Here is a 21,548-nt window from a genome sequence, read left to right on the forward strand (position 1 = left end):
AGTGTGAGACTAGAGTTATATGTAGAACTAGTTGGGTGTGCTTCCTTGAAGCCCATAAAATATTGAATTCAATTCTAAAGCTTGCCATGGGATTTGAACTCATGACCTCTGAGTGCTGCACCACTCGATTACTATATCCTGCTCCACCACTGAAGACTAAAATAAAATATTAATTTAGCAACTCTTTTTCCCAGCAGATCCTCTGACCTACTGATTTGGAGGTTGTACATTTAATAATTCCATTTAGCAAATATATGCATTATGAGGATCAACAGTTTTCCTACTTGCAGTAATCCTAGTGGAATAAAATTGTCTTGTGCTATTCTGACAAACACTTCCAAATGGCAGGTATTATGCACAAACTAAAGATTTTACAGAAAGAAATGATTATGTCTGAACAACAAAAAATTCTACAATAACTGAAGTGCGATAAATTTGAATGTATACAAACTTTCTACTGTGCGTTGTTCCATTACCCTCCTTAGGAATTACTTCTGAGGATTTAATGCCACTTCACAAGAGTTATTAAAAAAGTCCTGGCTTCTGGTGAGGTCCATTTGAATACTGTAATATTGTTCCATGCAGAATGGGACACTGATTCCTTTAAATGATCATGTTAGAATTCAGAAAGATAACTTGAACTGTGCAAGTATTGCATTGTGCAACTGTGCATTATATTACTTTCAAATAAATGATACAACTGTGGAGCTAGACAGGATTCACAATTTACAGAAAAGGAATACGATTAACAAATCTCCATCAATGAAAATATTGCTCATGTTCTTTAATTGTAAATGGAGTGTTACGATCAGGTAAGGAGCGGTCAAAGGGCTTCCTTCTTTTCCCTCTCTGTTTGATCGTAACAGGTTTATTTCTTTTTGAAGTAGATATACTTGCCAGTTCTGTGACCGTTTAACTGTTTACATGCCATGATCATAAAAAGAATAATCAGAGAGATTTGCTCGAGTTTAACAAAGAAAGAGGTTAGCTTTATTGTGGTTAAACTGATCTAAGTAAAATAACAAATTACGCTCCAACTTTCACACACACACACAAATACAGAGTGGGCAAGGATAGATTGGTCAAATTAGAGTCCAGGGAAATAAAAGGGGTTTACAATCTGTAGAAGTTGGTGACTCAGCTGGCTTCAGGCTGCATTCGGTGGTCCGAAGGCTTCCAATTTGTAGATGTGAATGGCTGATTTGGTGGTTCTCCCAGAGACAGTAGTGTGGCTGATTTCCTTCAGGGAGTCTCTGTCTGTAGCAGGGGAATCCCTGGGTGGTCACTGTCAGCAGACAGGGTTCGAAGCTTGCAAGGTGGATTGGAGAGAGAGAAAGGAAGGAGGGATCCCATTTGGGTCTTCTCTCATCAGTGTCCAGCTACTTGTCTCCTTAATGCAGAGAAAACACCAGCTTAAACACACGAAGGGTAGGCATGTCACATGACCATCACCCAGTAATTCAAGCATGGTGGTTACTAGTGTGTATTCCTTCTTGAAACTTAATCAGTCCATGTCTAGGAATTCCCTTCTCACAGCTAGGGTCCCATTGTTCAGGTGATTAGGTTCGAGTGGTTCATCTCTACCAGTTGAATATTCAGGTAATGGCCTTGACGTCTTGCTAATGGGAACAGGATAGGTGGTTCACTCAGATTCCCCAGGTCATTGTCCTTGATGGGTCTGCACAGACATGCTCTCTCTATCTCAATGCATTGGAATGTGGAAAGTACAATGATACAAATTGGGGTAGCCATCTTTAGCTGCCAGCAGCAAGTCACCTTTTATCTGTTTTTAAGTTCAGTTCAGGTTTCCAGCCAGTGGATTAAAAATCATCATTTGACATAGCACGTTTTAAAGTTCCTCACCATCATAGCAAAATTAAAAGGAAACATTAATAGTACTCACAAATTGATCCGAAGATGCAACTTTGATACCATATTTGGAGACACATAAAATACTCTCCTCTTCTGATGGTGTAAAAGGTAGTTTTCCATATTGCTATAACAGAAAGAACATGCACTACAGAGGAATCTGCTATTTTACAAACTGTAAAATATATGGAAGCAAAATACTCCAGATGTTGAAAATCTGAAATAAAAACAGAAAATGCTGGAAATATTCAGCAGGTCAGGCAGCATCTGTGGCAAGGAAAAACAAAATTAACATTTCAGGTCTGTGACCTGAACTCTGATGTTCTGATGGCAGGTCCTCAATGACCAATCCCTTATTCTGAGACACTGAACCCAAGTTCTGGACACCCCAGCCAGGGGAAATATCCTCCCAGCATCTACCCTGTTAAGCCCCTTATCAATTTTATATGTTTAAATGAGATCGCCTCTCATTCTTCTAAATACCAGGGAACATAGGCCCAGTCTACTCAATCTTTCCTCATAGAACAATCCCCTCATCCCAGAAATCAATCTAATGAACATTCGTTGCACTCCCTCCAAGGCTAGAATATCCTTCCTTAAGTAAGGAAATCAAAATTGTATACAGTACACCAGGTATGGCCTCAACAATGCCCTATACAATTGCAGTAAGACTTCTTCATTCTGATACTCCTATTCCTTTGTAATGAAGGATAACACACTATTTGCTTTCCTAATTGCTTGTTGTATCTGCATGTTAACTTTTGTGATTCATGTACAAGGACACCCAGGTCTCTCGGAATACCAACATTTCCTAGTCGCTCATCATTTAAAAAAAATTTCTGCTTTTCTATTTTCCTTCGAAAGTGGATAATTTCACACTTCCCCACATTATACTCCATCTGCCACCTTCTTGCTCACTCACTTAACATACGATCCTGCTCTGCCATTCAACAAGATCCTGGCTGATCTGATTGTAACCTCAAACTCCACATTCCCGCCTATTCCCAATAATCTTTCACCCCCTTGCTTATCGAGAATCTATCTACCGCTGTCTTAAAAATATTCAAAGACTCGGCTTCCACAACCTTTTGAGGAAAAGAGTTCCAAAGACTCTCAACCCTCTGACAGAAAAAAATTCTCCTCATCTCCGTCTTAAATGGGCGACACCTTATTTTTAAACAGTGATCCCTAGTTCTAGATTCTCCCACAAGAGGAAACATCCTCCCTGTCAAGACCCCTCAGAATCTTATGTTTCAATCAAGTCGCCTCATACTGTTCTAAACTCCAGTGGATACAAGTCTAGCTTGTCCAACCTTTCCTCTTAAGACAAACTGCCCATTCCAGGTATTAGTCTAGTAAACCTTCTCTGAACTGCTTCCAACACCTTTACATCCTTCCTAAAATAAGAAGACCAATAGTGTACACAGTACTCCAGATGTGGTCTCACCAATGCCCTGAATAACTGAAGCATAAACTCCCTACTTTTGTATTCAATTCCTCTCACATGAATGATAACATTCTATGAGCTTTCCTAATTACTTGCTGTACCTGCATACTGACCTTTTGCAATTCATGTTAATTTTGTTTTTCCTCGCCACAGATGCTGCCTGACCTGAATATTTCCAGCACCATCCCTCTGCAATCTCTCACCATTTAGATAATATACTTTTTTATTCTGTCAAAATGGAAAATTTCACATTTTCCCACATTATACTCCATTTGCAGATTTTTGCCCAATCACTTAACGTGTCTACCTCCCTTTGCAGCCTCGTGGCGTCCTCCTCACAACTTACTTTCCCACCCAACTTGTACTGTCAGGCAAACCCCCCACCTGCCAAGACTAAGGCACACATTATTTCGCCACATGAACAGTAAAACTTAAAATTGCAAGCCCCTGACTGGAAAGATATTTGCATAGTAACCAACAGTGTTGGAACAATGGGGACCCAGTCGTTGCTTCCCTAATACACAGAATGCTGTGGCCATTCCGTTTAAATGAAGGTATGACGGTAGACAGGCAATGGCTAACATTTAAAGAACTATTACATAGCTTACAACAAAAATAAATTCCTTTAATGCACAAAAACCCAGCAAGGAAAGTGTTCCAACCATGGCTAACAAAAGAAATCAAACATTGTATTAGAGCAAAGGAAGAGGCATATAAAGTTGCCAAATAAAGGGTAATCCTGAGGATTGGGAGCACTTCAGAATTCTGCAAAGGAGGACGAAGAAAAAGATTAAGAAAGGGAAAAGAGAATATATGAGTAAACTAGCAAGAAACATAAAAACAGACAGTAAAAACTTCCATAGGCATGTAAAAAGGAAAAGATTAGCAAAGACAAATGTGGGTCCATTACAAATGGAGCCAGGAGGATTTATGATGCGGAATAAGGAAATGGCAGAGAAACTAAACAAAAACTTTGTGTCTGTCTTTACAGAGGAAAATACTAAACACCTCCCATAAATAATAGAGAATCAAGGGACTAGTGTAAACGAGGAACTGCAATTATTATTAGTAAAAAAATAGTACTAGAGAAATTAAGGGGACTTTCTTTGTTCTTTTGGGCCTCCTTATCTCGAGAGACAATGGATACGCGCCTGGAGGTGGTCAGTGGTTTGTGAAGCAGCGCCTGGAGTGGCTATAAAGGCCAATTCTGGAGTAACAGGCTCTTCCACAGGTGCTGCAGAGAAATTTGTTTGTTGGGGCTGTTGCACAGTTGGCTCTCCCCTTGCGCCTCTGTCTTTTTTCCTGCCAACTACTAAGTCTCTTCGACTCGCCACAATTTAGCCCTGTCTTTATGGCTGCCCGCCAGCTCTGGCGAATGCTGGCAACTGACTCCCACGACTTGTGATCAATGTCACACGATTTCATGTCGCGTTTGCAGACGTCTTTATAACGGAGACATGGACGGCCGGTGGGTCTGATACCAGTGGCGAGCTCGCTGTACAATGTGTCTTTGGGGATCCTGCCATCTTCCATGCGGCTCACATGGCCAAGCCATCTCAAGCGCCGCTGACTCAGTAGTGTGTATAAGCTGGGGATGTTGGCCGCTTCAAGGACTTCTGTGTTGGAGATATAGTCCTGCCACCTGACGCCAAGTATTCTCCGAAGGCAGCGAAGATGGAATGAATTGAGACGTCGCTCTTGGCTGGCATACGTTGTCCAGGCCTCGCTGCCGTAGAGCAAGGTACTGAGGACACAGGCCTGATACACTCGGACTTTTGTGTTCCGTGTCAGTGCGCCATTTTCCCACACTCTCTTGGCCAGTCTGAACATAGCAGTGGAAGCCTTACCCATACGCTTGTTGATTTCTGCATCTAGAGACAGGTTACTGGTGATAGTTGAGCCTAGGTAGGTGAACTCTTGAACCACTTCCAGAGCGTGGTCGCCAATATTGATGGATGGAGCATTTCTGACATCCTGCCCCATGATGTTCGTTTTCTTGAGGCTGATGGTTAGGCCAAATTCATTGCAGGCAGACGCAAACCTGTCGATGAGACTCTGCAGGCATTCTTCAGTGTGAGATGTTAAAGCAGCATCGTCAGCAAAGAGGAGTTCTCTGATGAGCACTTTCCGTACTTTGGACTTCGCTCTTAGACGGGCAAGGTTGAACAACCTGCCCCCTGATCTTGTGTGGAGGAAAATTCCTTCTTCAGAGGATTTGAACGCATGTGAAAGCAGCAGGGAGAAGAAAATCCCAAAAAGTGTGGGTGCGAGAACACAGCCCTGTTTCACACCACTCAGGATAGGAAAGGGCTCTGATGAGGAGCCACCATGTTGAATTGTGCCTTTCATATTGTCATGGAATGAGGTGATGATACTTAGTAGCTTTGGTGGACATCCGATCTTTTCTAGTAGTCTGAAGAGACCACGTCTGCTGACGAGGTCAAAGGCTTTGGTGAGATCAATGAAAGCAATGTAGAGGGGCATCTGCTGTTCGCGGCATTTCTCCTGTATCTGACGAAGGGAGAACAGCATGTCAATAGTCGATCTCTCTGCACGAAAGCCACACTGTGCCTCAGGGTAGACACGCTCGGCCAGCTTCTGGAGCCTGTTCAGAGCGACTCGAGCAAAGACTTTCCCCACTATGCTGAGCAGGGAGATTCCACGGTAGTTGTTGCAGTCACCGCGGTCACCTTTGTTTTTATAGAGGGTGATGATGTTGGCATCGCGCATGTCCTGGGGTACTGCTCCCTCGTCCCAGCACAGGCATAGCAGTTCATGTAGTGCTGAGAGTGGACTTAAAGTGGATAAAATCCCCTGGACCTCATGATCTACATCCCAGAGTGTTGAAAGAGGTGGCTGTAGTGATAGTAGATGCATTGGTGGTCATCTTTCAAAATTCTATAGACTCTGGAATGGTTCCTGCAGATCGGAAGGTGGTAAATGTAACCCCATTATTTAAGAAAGGAGGGAGAGAGAAAACAGGTAACTAAGACCTGTTCGTCTAACATCAGTCGTATGGAAAATGCTAGAAGCTATAATAAAGGATTTGATAACAGGACACTTAGAAAATAATGGTAAGATAGGGCTGAATCAACATGGATTTATGAAAGGGAAATCGTGTTTAACAAACCTGTTGGAGTTTTTTAAGGATGTAACTAGCAAAATAGATAAGGGGCAACCAGTGGATGTGTTATATTTAGGTTTTCAGAAAGCTTTTGATAAGGTCCCACACAAGAGGTTAGTAAACAAAATTAGAGCACACGGGATTGGGGGAATACACTGACATGAATTGAGAACAGGTTAATGGACAGAAAACAGAGAGTAGAAACAAATGGGTCATTTTCGGACTGGCAGGCTGTGACCAGTGGGGTACTGCTGGGATCAGTGCTTGGGCCCCAGCTATTCACAATCTATATCAATGATTTGGATGCGGGGATTAAATGTAATATCTCCAAGTTTGCTGATGACTGGATGGAAGTGTGAGTTGTGAGGAGGATGCAAAGGCGCTTCAAGGGGATTTGGCGAGGCTAAGCAAGTGGACAAAAATTTGGCAGATGGAATACAATGTGGAGAAATGTGAGGTTATCCACTATGGTAGGAAAAACAGAAATACAGATTATTTCTTAAATGGTGAGAGGCTGGAAAGTGTTGAATTTCAAAGGGACTTGGGTGTCCTTGTTCACAAGTCACTGAAAGCCAACATGCAGTACAGGAAGCTATAAAGAATGCAAATGGTATGTTGGCCTTCATTACAAGAGGATTTGAGTATAGGAGTAAAGATGTCTTACTGCAATTACATAGAGCCTTGGTGAGACCGCACTTAAGAGTATTGTGAGCATTTATGGCCTTCTTACTTATGGAAACATATACTTGCCATAGAGGGAGTGCAATGAAGGTTCACCAGACTGATTCTTGGGATGGAAAGATTGTCCTATGAGGGAAGATTAAATAGACTGGGTCTTTATTCTCTGGAGTTTAGAAGAATGAGAGGTGATCTCATTCAAACATATAAAATTCTTACAGGGCTCAACAGGGTTCATGAAGGAATGATGTGTCCCCTGGCTGAGGAGTCTAGAACCAGGGGACACAGTCTCAGTCCTAAATGGCATGCCCTTATTCTGAGATGAGGAGGAATTTCTTCACTCAGAGGGTGGTGAATCTTTGGAATTCTCTGCCCCAGAGGGCTGTGGAGGATCAGTCGGTGAGAAAGTTCAGGACTGAGATCGATAGATTTCTACACATTAAAAACATCAAGGGATAGGGAGATAGTGCAGGAAAATGGTGTTGAAGGAGATCAGCCATGATCTCATTGAATGTTCTTACGTTGCTATAGATTGTAAATAGCTGAGGCCCAAGCATTGATCTTTGCAGTATCCCGCTGTACAGCCTGCCAACATGAAAATGGCCCATTTATTCCTATTCTCTGTTTTCTGTCTGTTAACCAATCCTCAATCAATGCTAATATAGTACCCCCAAAGCTACGAGCCCTAAGTTTTGTGTAATAACCTCTTGTGTGGCTCCTTATTGAATGCTTTTAGAAATCCCAAATACACTAGATACACAGGTCTCCCTCATCTACCCTGCTAGTTACAACCTCAAAAAAACTCTAAACAGGTTTGCAAAACACAATTTCCCTTTCATAAGAACATAAGAAATAGGAGCAGGAGTAGGCCATTCGGTCCCTCAAGCCTGCCCCGCCATTCAATAAGATCATGGCTGATCTGCCCCAGACCTCAACTCCTCTTTCGTGCCAACTCTACATAGCCCTCAACTCCCCGATATTTCAAAAATCTTTCCACCCCCTCTTTAAATACTTTCAGTGATCTAGACTCCACTGTCTAATCATATTCGCTAATAATAGATTCTGGCATTTTCCCTACTACTGATGTCAGGCTAACTTGCGTATAATTTCTGACCAGAACTGTACATACTGCTCCTAAGTGTGGTCTAACCAAGACGTGATACAAATTTAACATAACTCCTATTCAAGACATCTTTTAGGTCTTTTTAATTCTATTCCTCTAGAAATAAATCCTACTGATTGGTTTGCTTTTTTTATGGCCTTATTCACTTGCATTGCTACTTTTAGTGATTTGTGTATTTGTACTCCGATACCTTTGCTTGTCTACCTCACTTAGATTCTTATTTTCCATATTTTTTTATTCATTCATAGGATGTGAGCGTCGCTGGCTAGGCCAGCATTTATTGCCCATCCTTAATTACCCTTGAGAAGGTGGTGGTGAGCTGCCTTCTTGAACCGCTGCAGTCCATGTGAGGTAGGTACACCTGCAGTGCTGTTAGGAAGGGAGTTCCAGGATTTTGACCCAGCAACAGTGAAGGAATGGCAATATAGTTCCAAGTCAGGATGGTGTGTGACTTGGAGGGGAACTTGCAGGTGGTGGTGTTCTGATGCATCTGCTGCCCTTGTCCTTCTAGGTGGTAGAGGGGGCAGGTTTGGAAGGTGCTGTATAAGCAGCCTTGGTGCGTTGCTGCAGTGCATCTTGGAGATGATACACACTGCTGCCACCGTGCGTCGGTGGTGGAGGGAGTGAATGTTTGTGGATGGTGTGCCAATCAAGCGGGCTGCTTTGTCGAGCTTCTTGAGTGTTTTTGGAGCTGCACCCCCATCCAGGAAAGTGGAGAGAATTCCATCACACTCCTGACTTGTGCCTTGTAGATGGTGAACAGGCTTTGGGGAGTCAGGAGGTGAGTTACTCGCCACAGGATTCCTCGCCTCTGACCTGTTCTTGTAGCCATGGTATTTAAATGGCTACTCTAGTTCAGTTTCTGGTCAATGGTAACCCCCAGGATGTTAGTGGGGGCTTCAGTGATGGTAATGCCATTGAATGTCAAGAGGAGATGGTTAGATTCTGTCTTGTTGGAGATGGTCATTGCCTGGCACTTGTGTGATGAGAATGTTACTTGCCACTTATCAGCCCAAGCATGGATAATATCCAGTTCTTGCTGCATTTCTACATGGACTGCTTCAGTATCTGAGGAGTCGCGAATGCTGCTGAACATTGTGCAATCATCAGCGAACATCCTCACTTCTGACCTTTTGATTGAAGGAAGGTCATTGATGAAGCAGCTGAAGATGGTTGGGCCTAGGACACTACCCTGAGGAACTCCTGCAGTGATGTCCTGGAACTGAGATGATTGACCTCCAATAACCACAACCATCTTCCTTTGCGCTAGGTATGGCTCCAACCAGCATCTTCAGTTTTGCTAGGGCTCCTTAATGCCATACTTGGTCAAATACTGCCTTGGTGTCAAGGGCAGTCACTCTCACCTCACCTCTTGAGTTCATCTCTTTTGTCCATGTTTGAACTAAGGCTGTAATGAGGTCAGGAGCTGAGTGGCCCTGGCGGAACCCAAAATGAGCGTCACTGAGCAGGTTATTGCTAAGCAAATGCTGCTTGATGACACTGTTGATGACACCTTCCATCACTTTACTGATGATAAAGAGTAGGCTTGTGGGGCAGTAACTGGCCGGGTTGGACTTGTCCTGCTGTTTGTGTACAGGACATACCTAGGCAATTTTCCACATTGCCCGGTAGATGCCAGTGTTGTAGCTGTACTGGAACAGCTTGGCCAGGGGCGCGGCAAGTTCTGGAGCACAGGTCTTCAGTAGTATTGCCGGAATATTGTCAGGGCCTATAGCCTTTGCAGTATCCAGTGCCTTCAGTCGTTTCTTGATATCACACGGAGTGAATCGAATTGGCTGAAGTCTAGCATCTGTGATGCTGGGGACTTCAGGAGGAGGCCTAGATGGATCATCCACTTGGCACTTCTGGCTGAAGATTGTTGCAAATGCTTCAACCTTATCTTTTGCACTAATGTGCTGGGCTCCCCCATCATTGAGGATGGGGATATTTGTGGAGCCACCTCCTCCAGTTAGTTGTTTAATTGTCCATCACCATTCACAGCTGGATGTGGCAGGACTGTAGAGCTTAGATCTGATCCATTGGTTATGGGATCACTTAGCTCTATCTCATGCTGCTTACGCAGTTTGGCAAGCAAGTAGTCCTGTTTTGTAGCTTCACCAGGTTGACACCTCATTTTGAGGTATGCCTGGTGCTGCTCCTGATATGCCCTCCTGCACTCTTCATTAAACCAGGGTTGGTCTCCTGGCTTGATGGTAATGGGAGAGTGGGGGAAATGCCAGGCCATGAGGTTACAGATTGTGGTTGAGTACAATTCTGCTGCTGCTGATGGCCCACAGCGCCTCATGAATGCACAGTTTTGCATTGCTAGATCTGTTCGAATGCTAGCCCATTTAGCACGATGATAGTGCCACACAACACAATGGAGGGTATCCTCAATGTGAAGGCTGGACTTTGTCTCCACAAGGACTGTGCGGTGATCACTCTTACCAATACTGTCATGGACATATGCATCTGCAGCAGGCAGATTGGTGAGGACAAGGTCAAGTATGTTTTTCCCTCTTGTTGGTTCCTTCACCACCTGCCGCATACCCAGTTTAGCAGTTATGTCCTTTAGGACTCGGCCAGCTCGGTCAGTAGTGGTGCTACCAAGCCACTCATGGTGATGGACATTGAAGTCCCCCATTCAGAGTACATTCTGCGCCCTTGCCACCCTCAGCGCTTCCTCCAAGTGGCGTTCAACATGGAGGAGTACTGATTCATCAGCTGAGGGAGGGCGGTAGGTGGTAAGCAGCAGGAGGTTTCCTTGCCCATGTTTGACCTGATGCCATGAGACGTCATGGGGTCCGCAGTCGATGTCGAGGACTCCCAGGGCATTCCCTCCCGACTGTGCCGCCACCTCTGCTGGGTCTGTCTTGTTGGTGGGACAGGACACACCCAGGGATGGTGATGGCAGTGTCTGGGACATTGTCTGTAAGGTATGATTCCATGAGCATGACTATGCCAGGCTGTTGCTTGACTAGTCTGTGGGACAGCTCTCCCAACTTTGGCACAAGCCCCCAGATGTTAGTAAGGAGGACTTTGCAGGGTCGACAGGGCTGGGTTTGCTATTGTCTTTTCCAGTGCCTAAGTCGATGTCGGGTAGTCCCTCCGATTTCATTCTTTTTCATTGACTTCGTAGTGGTTAGATACAAATAAGTGGCTTGCTAGGCCATTGCAGAGGGCATGTAAGAGTCAACCACATTGCTGTGGGCCTGGAGTCACATGTAGGCCAGACCAGGTAAGGACAGCAGATTTCCTTCTCTAAAGGACATCAGTGAACCAGATGGGTTGTGTGTGACCTGCTCATTTTTCTTGCCAAAATGTAATACCTCACACTTATCTATATTGAAATTCATTTGCAAGTTTATTCATATTTTCTTGTAAATTTTTTTATCCTTTCATGGGATGTTAGCATCGCTGGCAAGGCCAGCATATGTTGCCCATCCCCAACTGCCCTTGAGAAGGTGGTGGTGAGCCACCTTCTTAAACCACTACAGTCCATCTGGTGTTGGAACACCCACAGTGCTGTTAGGAAGGGAATTCCAGGTTTTTGACCCAGCCACCGTAAATTTGTTTCAGTCTGCTTCAGTATTGACCAATGTTTGGAGTCCGCGACGCTTTAAGTGTGCAGCCTCTTTAATTTTTTTTTGAGCAGCCATGCACACGTGGTAATTTAAAGGGGCCAACTTGTGTGCAGCCTGCACAGAAACTTTCAAGTTACTGCGCAGCCTAGAAGGAACACTGGTATTGGCTATCCCCCAATTTGGTGTCATCCGCAAGTTTAGAAATTCTATTTCTGATGCTAAAGTCTAAATCATCAATATAACTGTGAACAGTGGCTCCAGCATTAATCCTTGTGAGGCCACTCCCCACCCCCCTCCCCACCAATCTCCACCTTTTGCCATCCAGAATAGCTATCCTTTATTCCTACTTGCTGCTTTTTGTCTTGCAGCCAGCCAACTTGTTCCCTGACTCCACATACTCTGACCTTATTCATTAGTTTATTATGAGGCACCTTATCAAAGGCCTTTTGGAAATTCAGATAAATTACATCTACTGCATTAACCTTGTTTTACTCTGTCTGTTACCTCTTCAAAGAATTCAATAAGGTTGGTCAAGCAAGACTTTCCCTTTTGAAATCCATGCTGACTATTCATTATTACAGTTTTGGTTTCTAGAAGTTGTACCTATTTTTTCCTTTAGTCAGGATAATTTTCCTACTACTGATGTTAAGCTGACTGGTTCATAGTTCCCAGGTATGTTCTATCTCCCTCTTTCCCTACCCTCAATTTTTCCCTTACCTCTTTATTCATCCATGTTGTCTCATTCGTGTTTAATTTGTTCTTGATTTTTAGTGGAATATATTTTTCCTGGGCTCTGCTGAACTTAGTTAAATGTTTCCCATTGCTGTTCTACATCATTGGCAATATTTTTGTCCATTATATTTTCCCAAATTCCATTCTCAGCCGCTCAAAATCTTTTCTGTAACCTATTACCTTGATCTTCGTCATGCTTATGTCCCTCTAAATTATCTTATATTGCCTAAATGTTCCCCTTTTACTTCACAAATCTGTTCTGGTTTATTCACCATTGTTTGATTCAGTAGCAAATCCTCCCTTGTTAGGCGTCTGGGTTATAAAGAAGTTCTGTACATTTGTAAAAACTCCATTCCCTTATACATTTTACCTACCTCTTGTGGCCAATTAATTTCCAGGTTGTTGTAATTCCCCCATGATTATTATTCTATGCTTATTGCTCATTTCCCTAATTTGTCTTCAAACTTCTTCCTCCACCTCCCTTCCACTATTCGGTGGTCTATAGACTACCCCAATTAGTGCGATTGACCCTTTTATTATCTCTTATCTCTATCCACATGGATTCTATTTCTGTCTTACTTATAGTTGTTTAACTTTTGTCCACTGTCATTGTGTTAGCTCTAATAAGTATAGCTACTCCACCTCCCCTTTCCTCTCTATTTTTTTCTAAATATTATACCCTGCACTGTTTAATTGCCAGTCCTGATTTTCCTGTAACTGTGTCTCAGTAATTCCTACCATATCTGGTTCCTCACAACATACCATTGCGTCCTGTTCCCCTGTTTTATTAAGGACACTGTGTCCATTGCTTTACAGACAGATTAACCCACCTTTATTTTTAACCATCTTTTTATACTCCTGTTCTATAACTATTTATTCCCTGGCCATTTATGTCCTTCCTTTAGTTAAGTCTGTCCTATGCTCTCCTTTCCTGTTTCATTTATATTTGGGCTTGTTTCATTGTGGATTCCTCCCCATTCTGTTTTGCTAGTATAAAGCCTTTGCCACTTCCCTAGTTACCCTTTCCATTAGGACACTGGTCCTATTCCAGTCCACCAGTCCAACTCCTTCCTGTCCCAGTACTAGTGCCAGTGTGCCATGAAAAGAATCTTTTAGAAAAAGATCAGATGTCAATTTGATGGGTCAGATATACTACACAGAATTTGCTTATAAGGTAGAGAACAGCCAAAACCAGTAGGTAATTAAATTATGAATGCAAAAGAAAAGTTTTTCACAACAGATAATTATCCGAAGAGAAAAATTTGCAGGGCACGGGGAAAAGGCAGGGGAGTGGGACTAGGTGAGCAGACAGCCAGCACAGGCACGACAGGCCAAATGGCTTCCTTCTGTGCTGTAACCATTCTATGATTAGTTCACAAGAATTCTTCAAAATTCCATCATCTTACCTGAGCCAAATCAATATAATTAATCAAATCTTGTGGTCCTTGAAGACATTCAAAGAAACTGGCTTTTAAGTTTTCAATTGCACCTAGATACTTCACTCGGAATTCAGTACACGTGTCAAAGTTACTGTTACTCTGTCCTGTAACAAAAGCACAAAACACAATTTGTCTTTTGCCCAAGTAATTGTGTAGCAGTAATCAACAAGAAGATTCCTTGCATTACTTTAAATCTTCCAAACAATTAGCACCGAGTTTTTTCTGCTTTTAATGATGGATGTTTTATTCAAGATGTGCTTTATAGAAAATAAAACACAGCCAATTAATCCTGAACTTCCCCCAACTACCTCCCACCACCCACAATTTTCTTCCCTAATCTTTCAACTCATGCTAGGGTGTAGTTCTACAGGCCATCACAATTTTTTTAGTAGCTCGCCCAAGTTGGCATTTTTCTTGTGAGTTCAGCAGTATATTTATGGAGAAGGCTTCACAGACCACCTTGAGGATCCTAGCTCATATTTTCCCTCTTTAGCCTGGGCATACTGAAGTCAATTGTGGTGCCCCTGCCACTATTCTAGCTGTGATCAACTGTGAGCTCAGCGCAGACTAGGATCTGCCTAGTCTGTTTAAGTTATATTAAGCAGTACATTTACCCATTGAGCTATCAGGGAGTCCAGAGCTTTTTTATGTAAATACAAACATTATGAATTAGGAGCATAAGTAGGCCATTCGGCCCCTCGAGCCTGCTCCATCATTCAATAAGATCATGGCTGATCTGTTTGAGTCTCAAATTCCACACTCCCATCAACCACCGATAACCTTTGATTCCCTTGCCTAACAAGAATCTATCTACCTCCACCTTAAAAATATTGAATGACCCTGCCTCCACAACCTTCTGAGGCAGAATTCCAAAGTTGCACAACCCTCTGAGAAAAAAATTCTCCTCATCTGTGTCCGAAAAGGGCAACCCCTAATTTTAAAACAGTGCCCCCTAGTTCTGGACTCACCCACAAGAGGAAACATCCTTTCCACATGCAACATGTCAAGACCGTTCAAGATCTTATATACTACAATCAAGTCTCCTCTCATTCTTCTGAACTCCAGTGAAAATAAGCCCAGTCTGTCCAATCTTTCCTCATAAGACAACCCGCTCATTCCAGGTATCAATCTAGTAAACCTCCCCTGAACCACCTCCAACGCATTTACATCCTTCCTTAAATAAGGAGAGCAAAACTGCCACAGTATTCGAGATGTGGTCTCACCAATCCCCTGTATAACTGAAGCATAACATCCTTACTTTTATTTTCAATTCCTCTCGTAATAAAGGATAGCATTCCATTAGCCTTCTTTATTACTTGCTGTACTGAATACTCCAGGCGCTGCTTCACAAACCACTGACCACCTCCAGGCGCTTATCCATTGTCTCTCGAGATAAGGAGGCCAAAGAAGACTGAATACTAACTTTTTGTGACTCATGCTGTAGAACACCTAGATCCCTCTGCACCTCAGAATTCTGTAGTTGTTCTCCGTTTAAGTAATCTGCTTTTTTATTCTTCCTGCCAAAGTGAACAACTTCACATTTTCCCACATTATACATTATCTGCCAGATTTTTGCCACTCAACCTATCTATAACGGTCTGCAAGCTCCTTATGTCCTCTTCACAACACTCTTACAGCTATTTATCAAAAGGTACAGAATTACTTTGTGCACCATATATTTTTGGCCTTTAAAAAACAGAATCCATACTCCAATTTAAAAAAAAGTAAACTGCTTGGGGGCATTATGCACTGTAATTTCAGAGTTTGCAAATGGCACGAAACTTGGAAATGTAGTAAACAGTGACAATAGTAATAGAACTCAGGAATACGTAGAGAGGTGGATGAAGTGAGCCAACACATGGTGGATGAAATTTAGCACAATGAAGTGCGAAGTGATGCATTTTGGTAGGAAGAATAAGGAGAGACAGTATCAACTGCATGATACAATTTAAAAGGGGTGCAAGAACAAGAGGATCTGAGAGTTTTTGTACACAAATCTTTGAAGGTTGCAGGACAAGTTGTGAAAACTGTTTAAAAAGAAAAGCATATGGGATCCTTGGCTTTATAAATAAAGGCACAGAGTACAAAAAAAAAAGGATGTTATGTTAAACCTTTATAAGTCACTGGTTAGTATTGTGTTCAACTCTAGGCGCCACACTTGAGGAAGTATGTCAAGGCCTTAGAGAGGATGCAGAGAAGATTTATTTGAACGGTACCAGAGATGGGGGACTTAAGCTGGCAGAGAGGCTGGGGTTTTTCTCCTTAAAGCAGAGAAGGTTAAGGGGAGATTTAATAGATGTATTCAAAATTTTGAAGGATTTTGACAGATACATAAGGAGAAACTGTTTCCAGTGGCAGTAGGGTCAGTAACCAGAGGACACAGATTTAAGGTAGCTAGCAGAGGAACCAGAGACAACATGAGAAAACACTGTTTTATGCAGTGAGTTATGATGACCTGGAATGCACTGCCTGAAAGGATGGTGAAAGTAAATGCAATAATTTTAAAAAGGGAATTGGATAAATACTTCAAGTAGAAAAATTTTGGCTATGGAGATAGAGCAAAGGAGTGGGACTAAATGGATCGTTCTTTCAAAGAGCCAGCACAGACACAATGGCCTGAATGGCCACCTTCTGTGCTGTATCATTCCATGATTCTATAAATTACATTCGCAGAGGCATTATGCACTTGAATTACATTCATGCAAGATTGAGATAAGTTTTTGAGAAAAAGCGGAGATGGGGGAACTTCAGTTATGGGGAAGCTGGGCTTGATAATTTGATTTGATTTAATTTGGGGTTTTTTTTGTAATTCATTCTCTTCCCTCCTATATCTGATATCTTCCTCGATCAAATAAATGAACATTCTGAACATCTAAATGAAGGCCACTCCGCAACTGACACAAGGCGGTCCATTTGAGGGGACCAACAATTTTTTTAAAATCTATTTTGTATAGAATACAACGAAGACTAACTCTCCGACTGAAATTTTCAAACAACACCTGTTTAATCCTCGTAGTTTAATAAATGCAGCACTTAAGCACTGTTACTTCTCACATTTTTTTGCCTGAACCACGTTAAAAGCCTGTGCAATCAACATTAGTTTGAAAATGCATTGTGCATAGGCTTGCTAGAGAACTCTTGTCATAAGATGTTAGTCATAAACAGCAATTATAAATGCTTCCAGAAATTGGGACCCTAGAGGAGTCAGATGTCCTTCGCCCATCTTGGTTTTAATAGAATGGATGCACAAAAAACACAACAGGTCAGTATGGTCATTTCTTAGGGGGAAGATGAAATTAGAGGCTTAAGAGTGACAATAACAGAAGTCCAGGAGAAAGCTGCTTCCCAGTGACTACCGGCAAAAGCTATGTGACACAGGAGACAGGGAAACTTTTAGGAGGGCGAGGGTGGGGACCTTTTAACATTAAACGGGGGTTAAACAATGTTCTAGGAGAATCTGCTTCACCTTCCCACTTTTCACCCATCTGTTGGCACATTTTCAATTTCTCTTCCTTTGGTAGTATCAAGTCCTTGGTCTAAATTCCTCATGGATCTGCTTATGTTACTCAAAGTCACCTGAAAAATTTGCCCAAATGTAACTTGTCCCAACTTTCTGTTTTCAGCAGTGTCATTTGCTTGGGATTTGGAAAGAGTACCCTGATCATTTTCTCCCTGAATAAGCTGACGATATGGTGATCAACTGTAGCAGTAACTGCTGAACCATCAGAGTGAGACTGTACCAGAAAATGATCTGCTTAAATTATGATCTAATTCTGTGACTTCACAAGTGTTTTGGAACAATCTAAATAGTGCTATCTGCTGTAGCAATGACATTTTTAAAAGTCAGAAATACAACATTTGTAGTAAAATTATAGCGAACTTGATTTGTCCATTGCTATCCTGACTTGAAAAAACTAACATACTTGCAGCTAAGGTCAGAGACTGTAAGGGGGCTGTCAATATTACACATGTTACAGTATATCTGAACTATCATTTATAGAATAATTAAAGATTGAAGAATTTTGCAGTACAATACCTGAACTCCTTGTGGAGTCTGTATCAAGACTAGCCACTGTACTAGATCTAGAAAGACCACCCAAACTGGAATCTACTGACTGAGAAAAGGAAGCACACAAATACGTTAAAAGGTTTAAATTGATAAATCCATATAAATGCTATATTTACTATCAGAGTAGTGCTTTACACTTCCTCACATGCATCTTAAGGGTTACCCTTTTTGTTCAGAGCATCGTCTACGCAGGGTATTTAGGAAGACACAAGTGACATGAGAATGAGATCTGCCCTGTGGAAACAGCTTGAATCCCACATCTAAATAATTCATCTGACACTTGCATTGGAGCTAGATTATATAAAAAATATAATTGAACATTTAGGTGAATTTTTTATTTACTTATTTGAGTTACCAGCTTTAACAGCAAAGACATAAAATGCCAATTCTCAGTGTTTTAAAGGTCAAATAGAAAAATAAGCAACAGCTATTAATAACCCCCTCAAAAACCCCATTAGAAAAACATTTTAACACACCCCTTCAAAACCCCATTGGAAAAACATTTTAACACACCCCTTAAAAACCCCATTAGAAAATCATTTTGACACACCCCTTAAAAACCCCATTAGAAAAACATTTTGACACACCCCTTCAAAACCCCATTGGAAAAACATTTTAACACATCCCTTAAAAACCCCATTAGAAAATTACTGAGAGAACGATTCGGAAATTGTTCAAGTAACTCCAGTAATGGCAAGATGATGTGAAGTGATGGACTCGATAGGCCGAATGGACTCGATAGGCCGAATGCGGCATGGACTCGATAGGCGAATGGCCTCCTTCTGTGCTATAAGTGACTCTATGATGCAGTGAATTAAAAATGTAGGAGGGCAATTTTTGTTTACTAAATTCTGTTAAATGAAAAGTTAATCCTTCAGTTATAATCCTTTACTCTGAACTACAGCACTGTTTCAGTTTTGATGGGTCACAACATTTACTCCTAATATGTAAAACTTCATACCTTTGTAATTTCCTCCTCAGAACAACAGAAATCAAAACAAAATTACGGGCTAATATCTTCCCAGAATATGTTAACTGTTGTGACTTATGTTTTAACCAGGGTTCAGCAACCTGTCTGGTCACCAAAAGTTAAGTGGCCTTTGAACATGAGAGGGCCCAAAACTGAAATTAATCAACATTTGTAGTCTCAGAATTCTCTTACTGCATAGATGTTGATAACTGATCAACTTTCTAAACAGATTCTCTCATAGAGATAAGACCAACCAGATTTAGCTTGTTTTTGCCTGGATTTCTTGTTACGGATAGGACTTGCTATGATAGGAATAAGACAACGGATCATTCCCGATTGCCACGAACGAGAAATCTCAGCCCATACTTGAACATCACCCAGGCTCTTGGGTACAAATTTGCATGCTACTATGGTTACAAATTAGCAAACTGAAAAAAGATATAGTTTAGATTTAAATGCTAATTTATCTACAATATAATTTAGCCTTAAAACTTAGAATAAGCTCCTAGCTTCTGAAACTTTAGAAGGAATAAACCATCCACTACCTTAAGGAGTGGAAGTGGACTAGAATGATTGAGCTTCTCTCTGTTCCAGTGCCCCAGCTAAACTTGAAATTTGGTAAACTTCAGACGGAAGCTACTAAGCAAATCAAGGTGAACTGAGGGGCTGGATCCATGGAAAACCCCTCGAACTGTAGCCAGAAAATATTTGTCTGCTGTAAAATGTACATGGCATGTAAAATGAAATGGAAGGGTTGTGAGGCAACTCACTCCTGTATTGAAAGAAACTGATCTCCTTTGCACTCTTTGTATTGTTTTGACTTGGTGCTTTTTGGAACTGTTTTGTAATGTAATTTTTTAGATTTTTATGAATAAAGTATATTTTAGTAATAAAAAAAAGCCACTGAGAAAATCAAACACAGTACTCTCTGTGTGTTGTTTCAGGAGATATTTTATATTTGAATGTATTATATGAATATAATTACCAGAATGTTCATTTTGAAAATAATGAAGACTTTGGCAAAAAGCCATTTGTCATATTTTTAAAAAAAATAAGACAGGACAATTGTTATTGAGCTAGTTAAAATGTTTTAAATCTTCCTAATTATCCCTCCTGAAGGTACCAACTTTCGTAGAGTAAAAATTTCATCAGTGCCCTGTCGTACCTTGCTCAAATGGGTGAGTCTAGACAGGCTAGTCAATCATAAAAGCAACACAGCCACAATTAGACCCGTCCTCACCTGGAACCTAAACATATGCACTCCCTGCAAGGGCTGTTAATTGTATATTAATTGTGTTTAATTGTATGCAGATGGTGCACATTAACTGAGCATTCACTTGAGCCCCGATAAATAGACACAGACTAAACCTGCAGTTGTTAGGTTCGGAGGTGTATGCTTGTAAGGTGCAACTCTGTGAATAAATATAAAGTGTAAAGATCAGCTTCAATTCTATCCTTCACCAACTGGCTTTCTGGATTAGTACATGGATCACTAGATGGTGTACAGGAGCAGAACTCTAAGCTGATTTTTTGGTCACCCTTGCCCAGGAGTAGGGAGGTTAATTGTAACATCCCAACTGATCTCAGCTAATTCAGTACAGAGCCTTTCTGCATGACACAATGCCATGTCAGCCAGTGCATTAACACACAAAGGCACTGAGGTCACAATGCATATGGGACCTCCAGTAAACTCAATTTCAAAATAAAAAGGAAAAAAAAAAGACTTGCATTTATATAGCGCCTTTCACTGGATGTCTCAAATCACTTTACAGCCAATGAAGTACTTTTTGAAATACAGTCACTGTTGTAATGCAGGAAACACAGCAGCCAGTTTGCGCACGGCCAACTCTCACAAATAGCAATGTGATAATGGCCAGATAATCTGTTTTTGTGATGTTGATTGAGTGGACTTTAATCACCCAAATATCGATTGGGATAATTCTAGAGTAAAGGGTAAGGAGGGGGACGAATTTCTGAAATGTCTTCAGAAGAACCTACTTGATTAGCATGTGTTCAGCCCAAGTAGAAAAGAGGGAATACTGAATCTGATGCCGGGAAATGAGGTGTGCCAAGTCAGGGAGCACTCGGCTAAGAGTGCCCACTGTATCATCAGATTTAGACTCGTAATGCAGAAAAGCAAGGTACAAAATAAGGGAGAACATCTAGATTGGAAGAGGGCTAATTTCAGTACAATGAGAAGAGATCTAGCCAGGGTAGAATGGAACCAAAGACTGGCAGGAAGATCAGTATTGGAACAATGGGTTATCTTCAAGAAACAGATACTTCAGGTACAGGATAGGTACATTCCAACAAGAGCAAAAGATAAGGGAACTAATAACAAGGTTCCTTGTATGATGAGGAAGATAGAGATTCTGATGAAACAAAAAAAAAAGAGGGTGTATGATGCATGTCAGGTGAATTCTTCAAGTGAGAACCAGGCCATATACAATAAGTTGAGAGGGGAGGTGAAGAGGAAAATTAGACTGGCAAAGAGAGAATATGAGAATAGAATG

General features: G+C 41.6%; 1 protein-coding gene across 2 annotated transcripts in view; it reads right to left on the reverse strand.

The window, feature by feature from the left end:
• The window catches only part of itgb1bp1 (integrin beta 1 binding protein 1), a 49,626-nt gene that overhangs the window by 9,777 nt on the left and 18,301 nt on the right, over positions 1 to 21,548 (reverse strand). Inside the window, exons 3-5 of one of the 2 annotated variants that reach the window (XM_068022421.1) lie at positions 18,033 to 18,111; positions 13,964 to 14,100; positions 1,904 to 1,996 (exon numbers count right to left, since the gene is read on the reverse strand). In XM_068022421.1, the coding sequence (XP_067878522.1) occupies positions 1,904 to 1,996; positions 13,964 to 14,100; positions 18,033 to 18,111 (309 nt within the window). The remainder of the gene's footprint in view (positions 1 to 1,903; positions 1,997 to 13,963; positions 14,101 to 18,032; positions 18,112 to 21,548) is intronic. The other variant, XM_068022432.1, reaches the window with a different exon arrangement.

This window comes from Heterodontus francisci, chromosome 3 (assembly GCF_036365525.1).
Source record: "Heterodontus francisci isolate sHetFra1 chromosome 3, sHetFra1.hap1, whole genome shotgun sequence".
In the NCBI taxonomy this organism is placed as follows: domain Eukaryota; kingdom Metazoa; phylum Chordata; class Chondrichthyes; order Heterodontiformes; family Heterodontidae; genus Heterodontus; species Heterodontus francisci.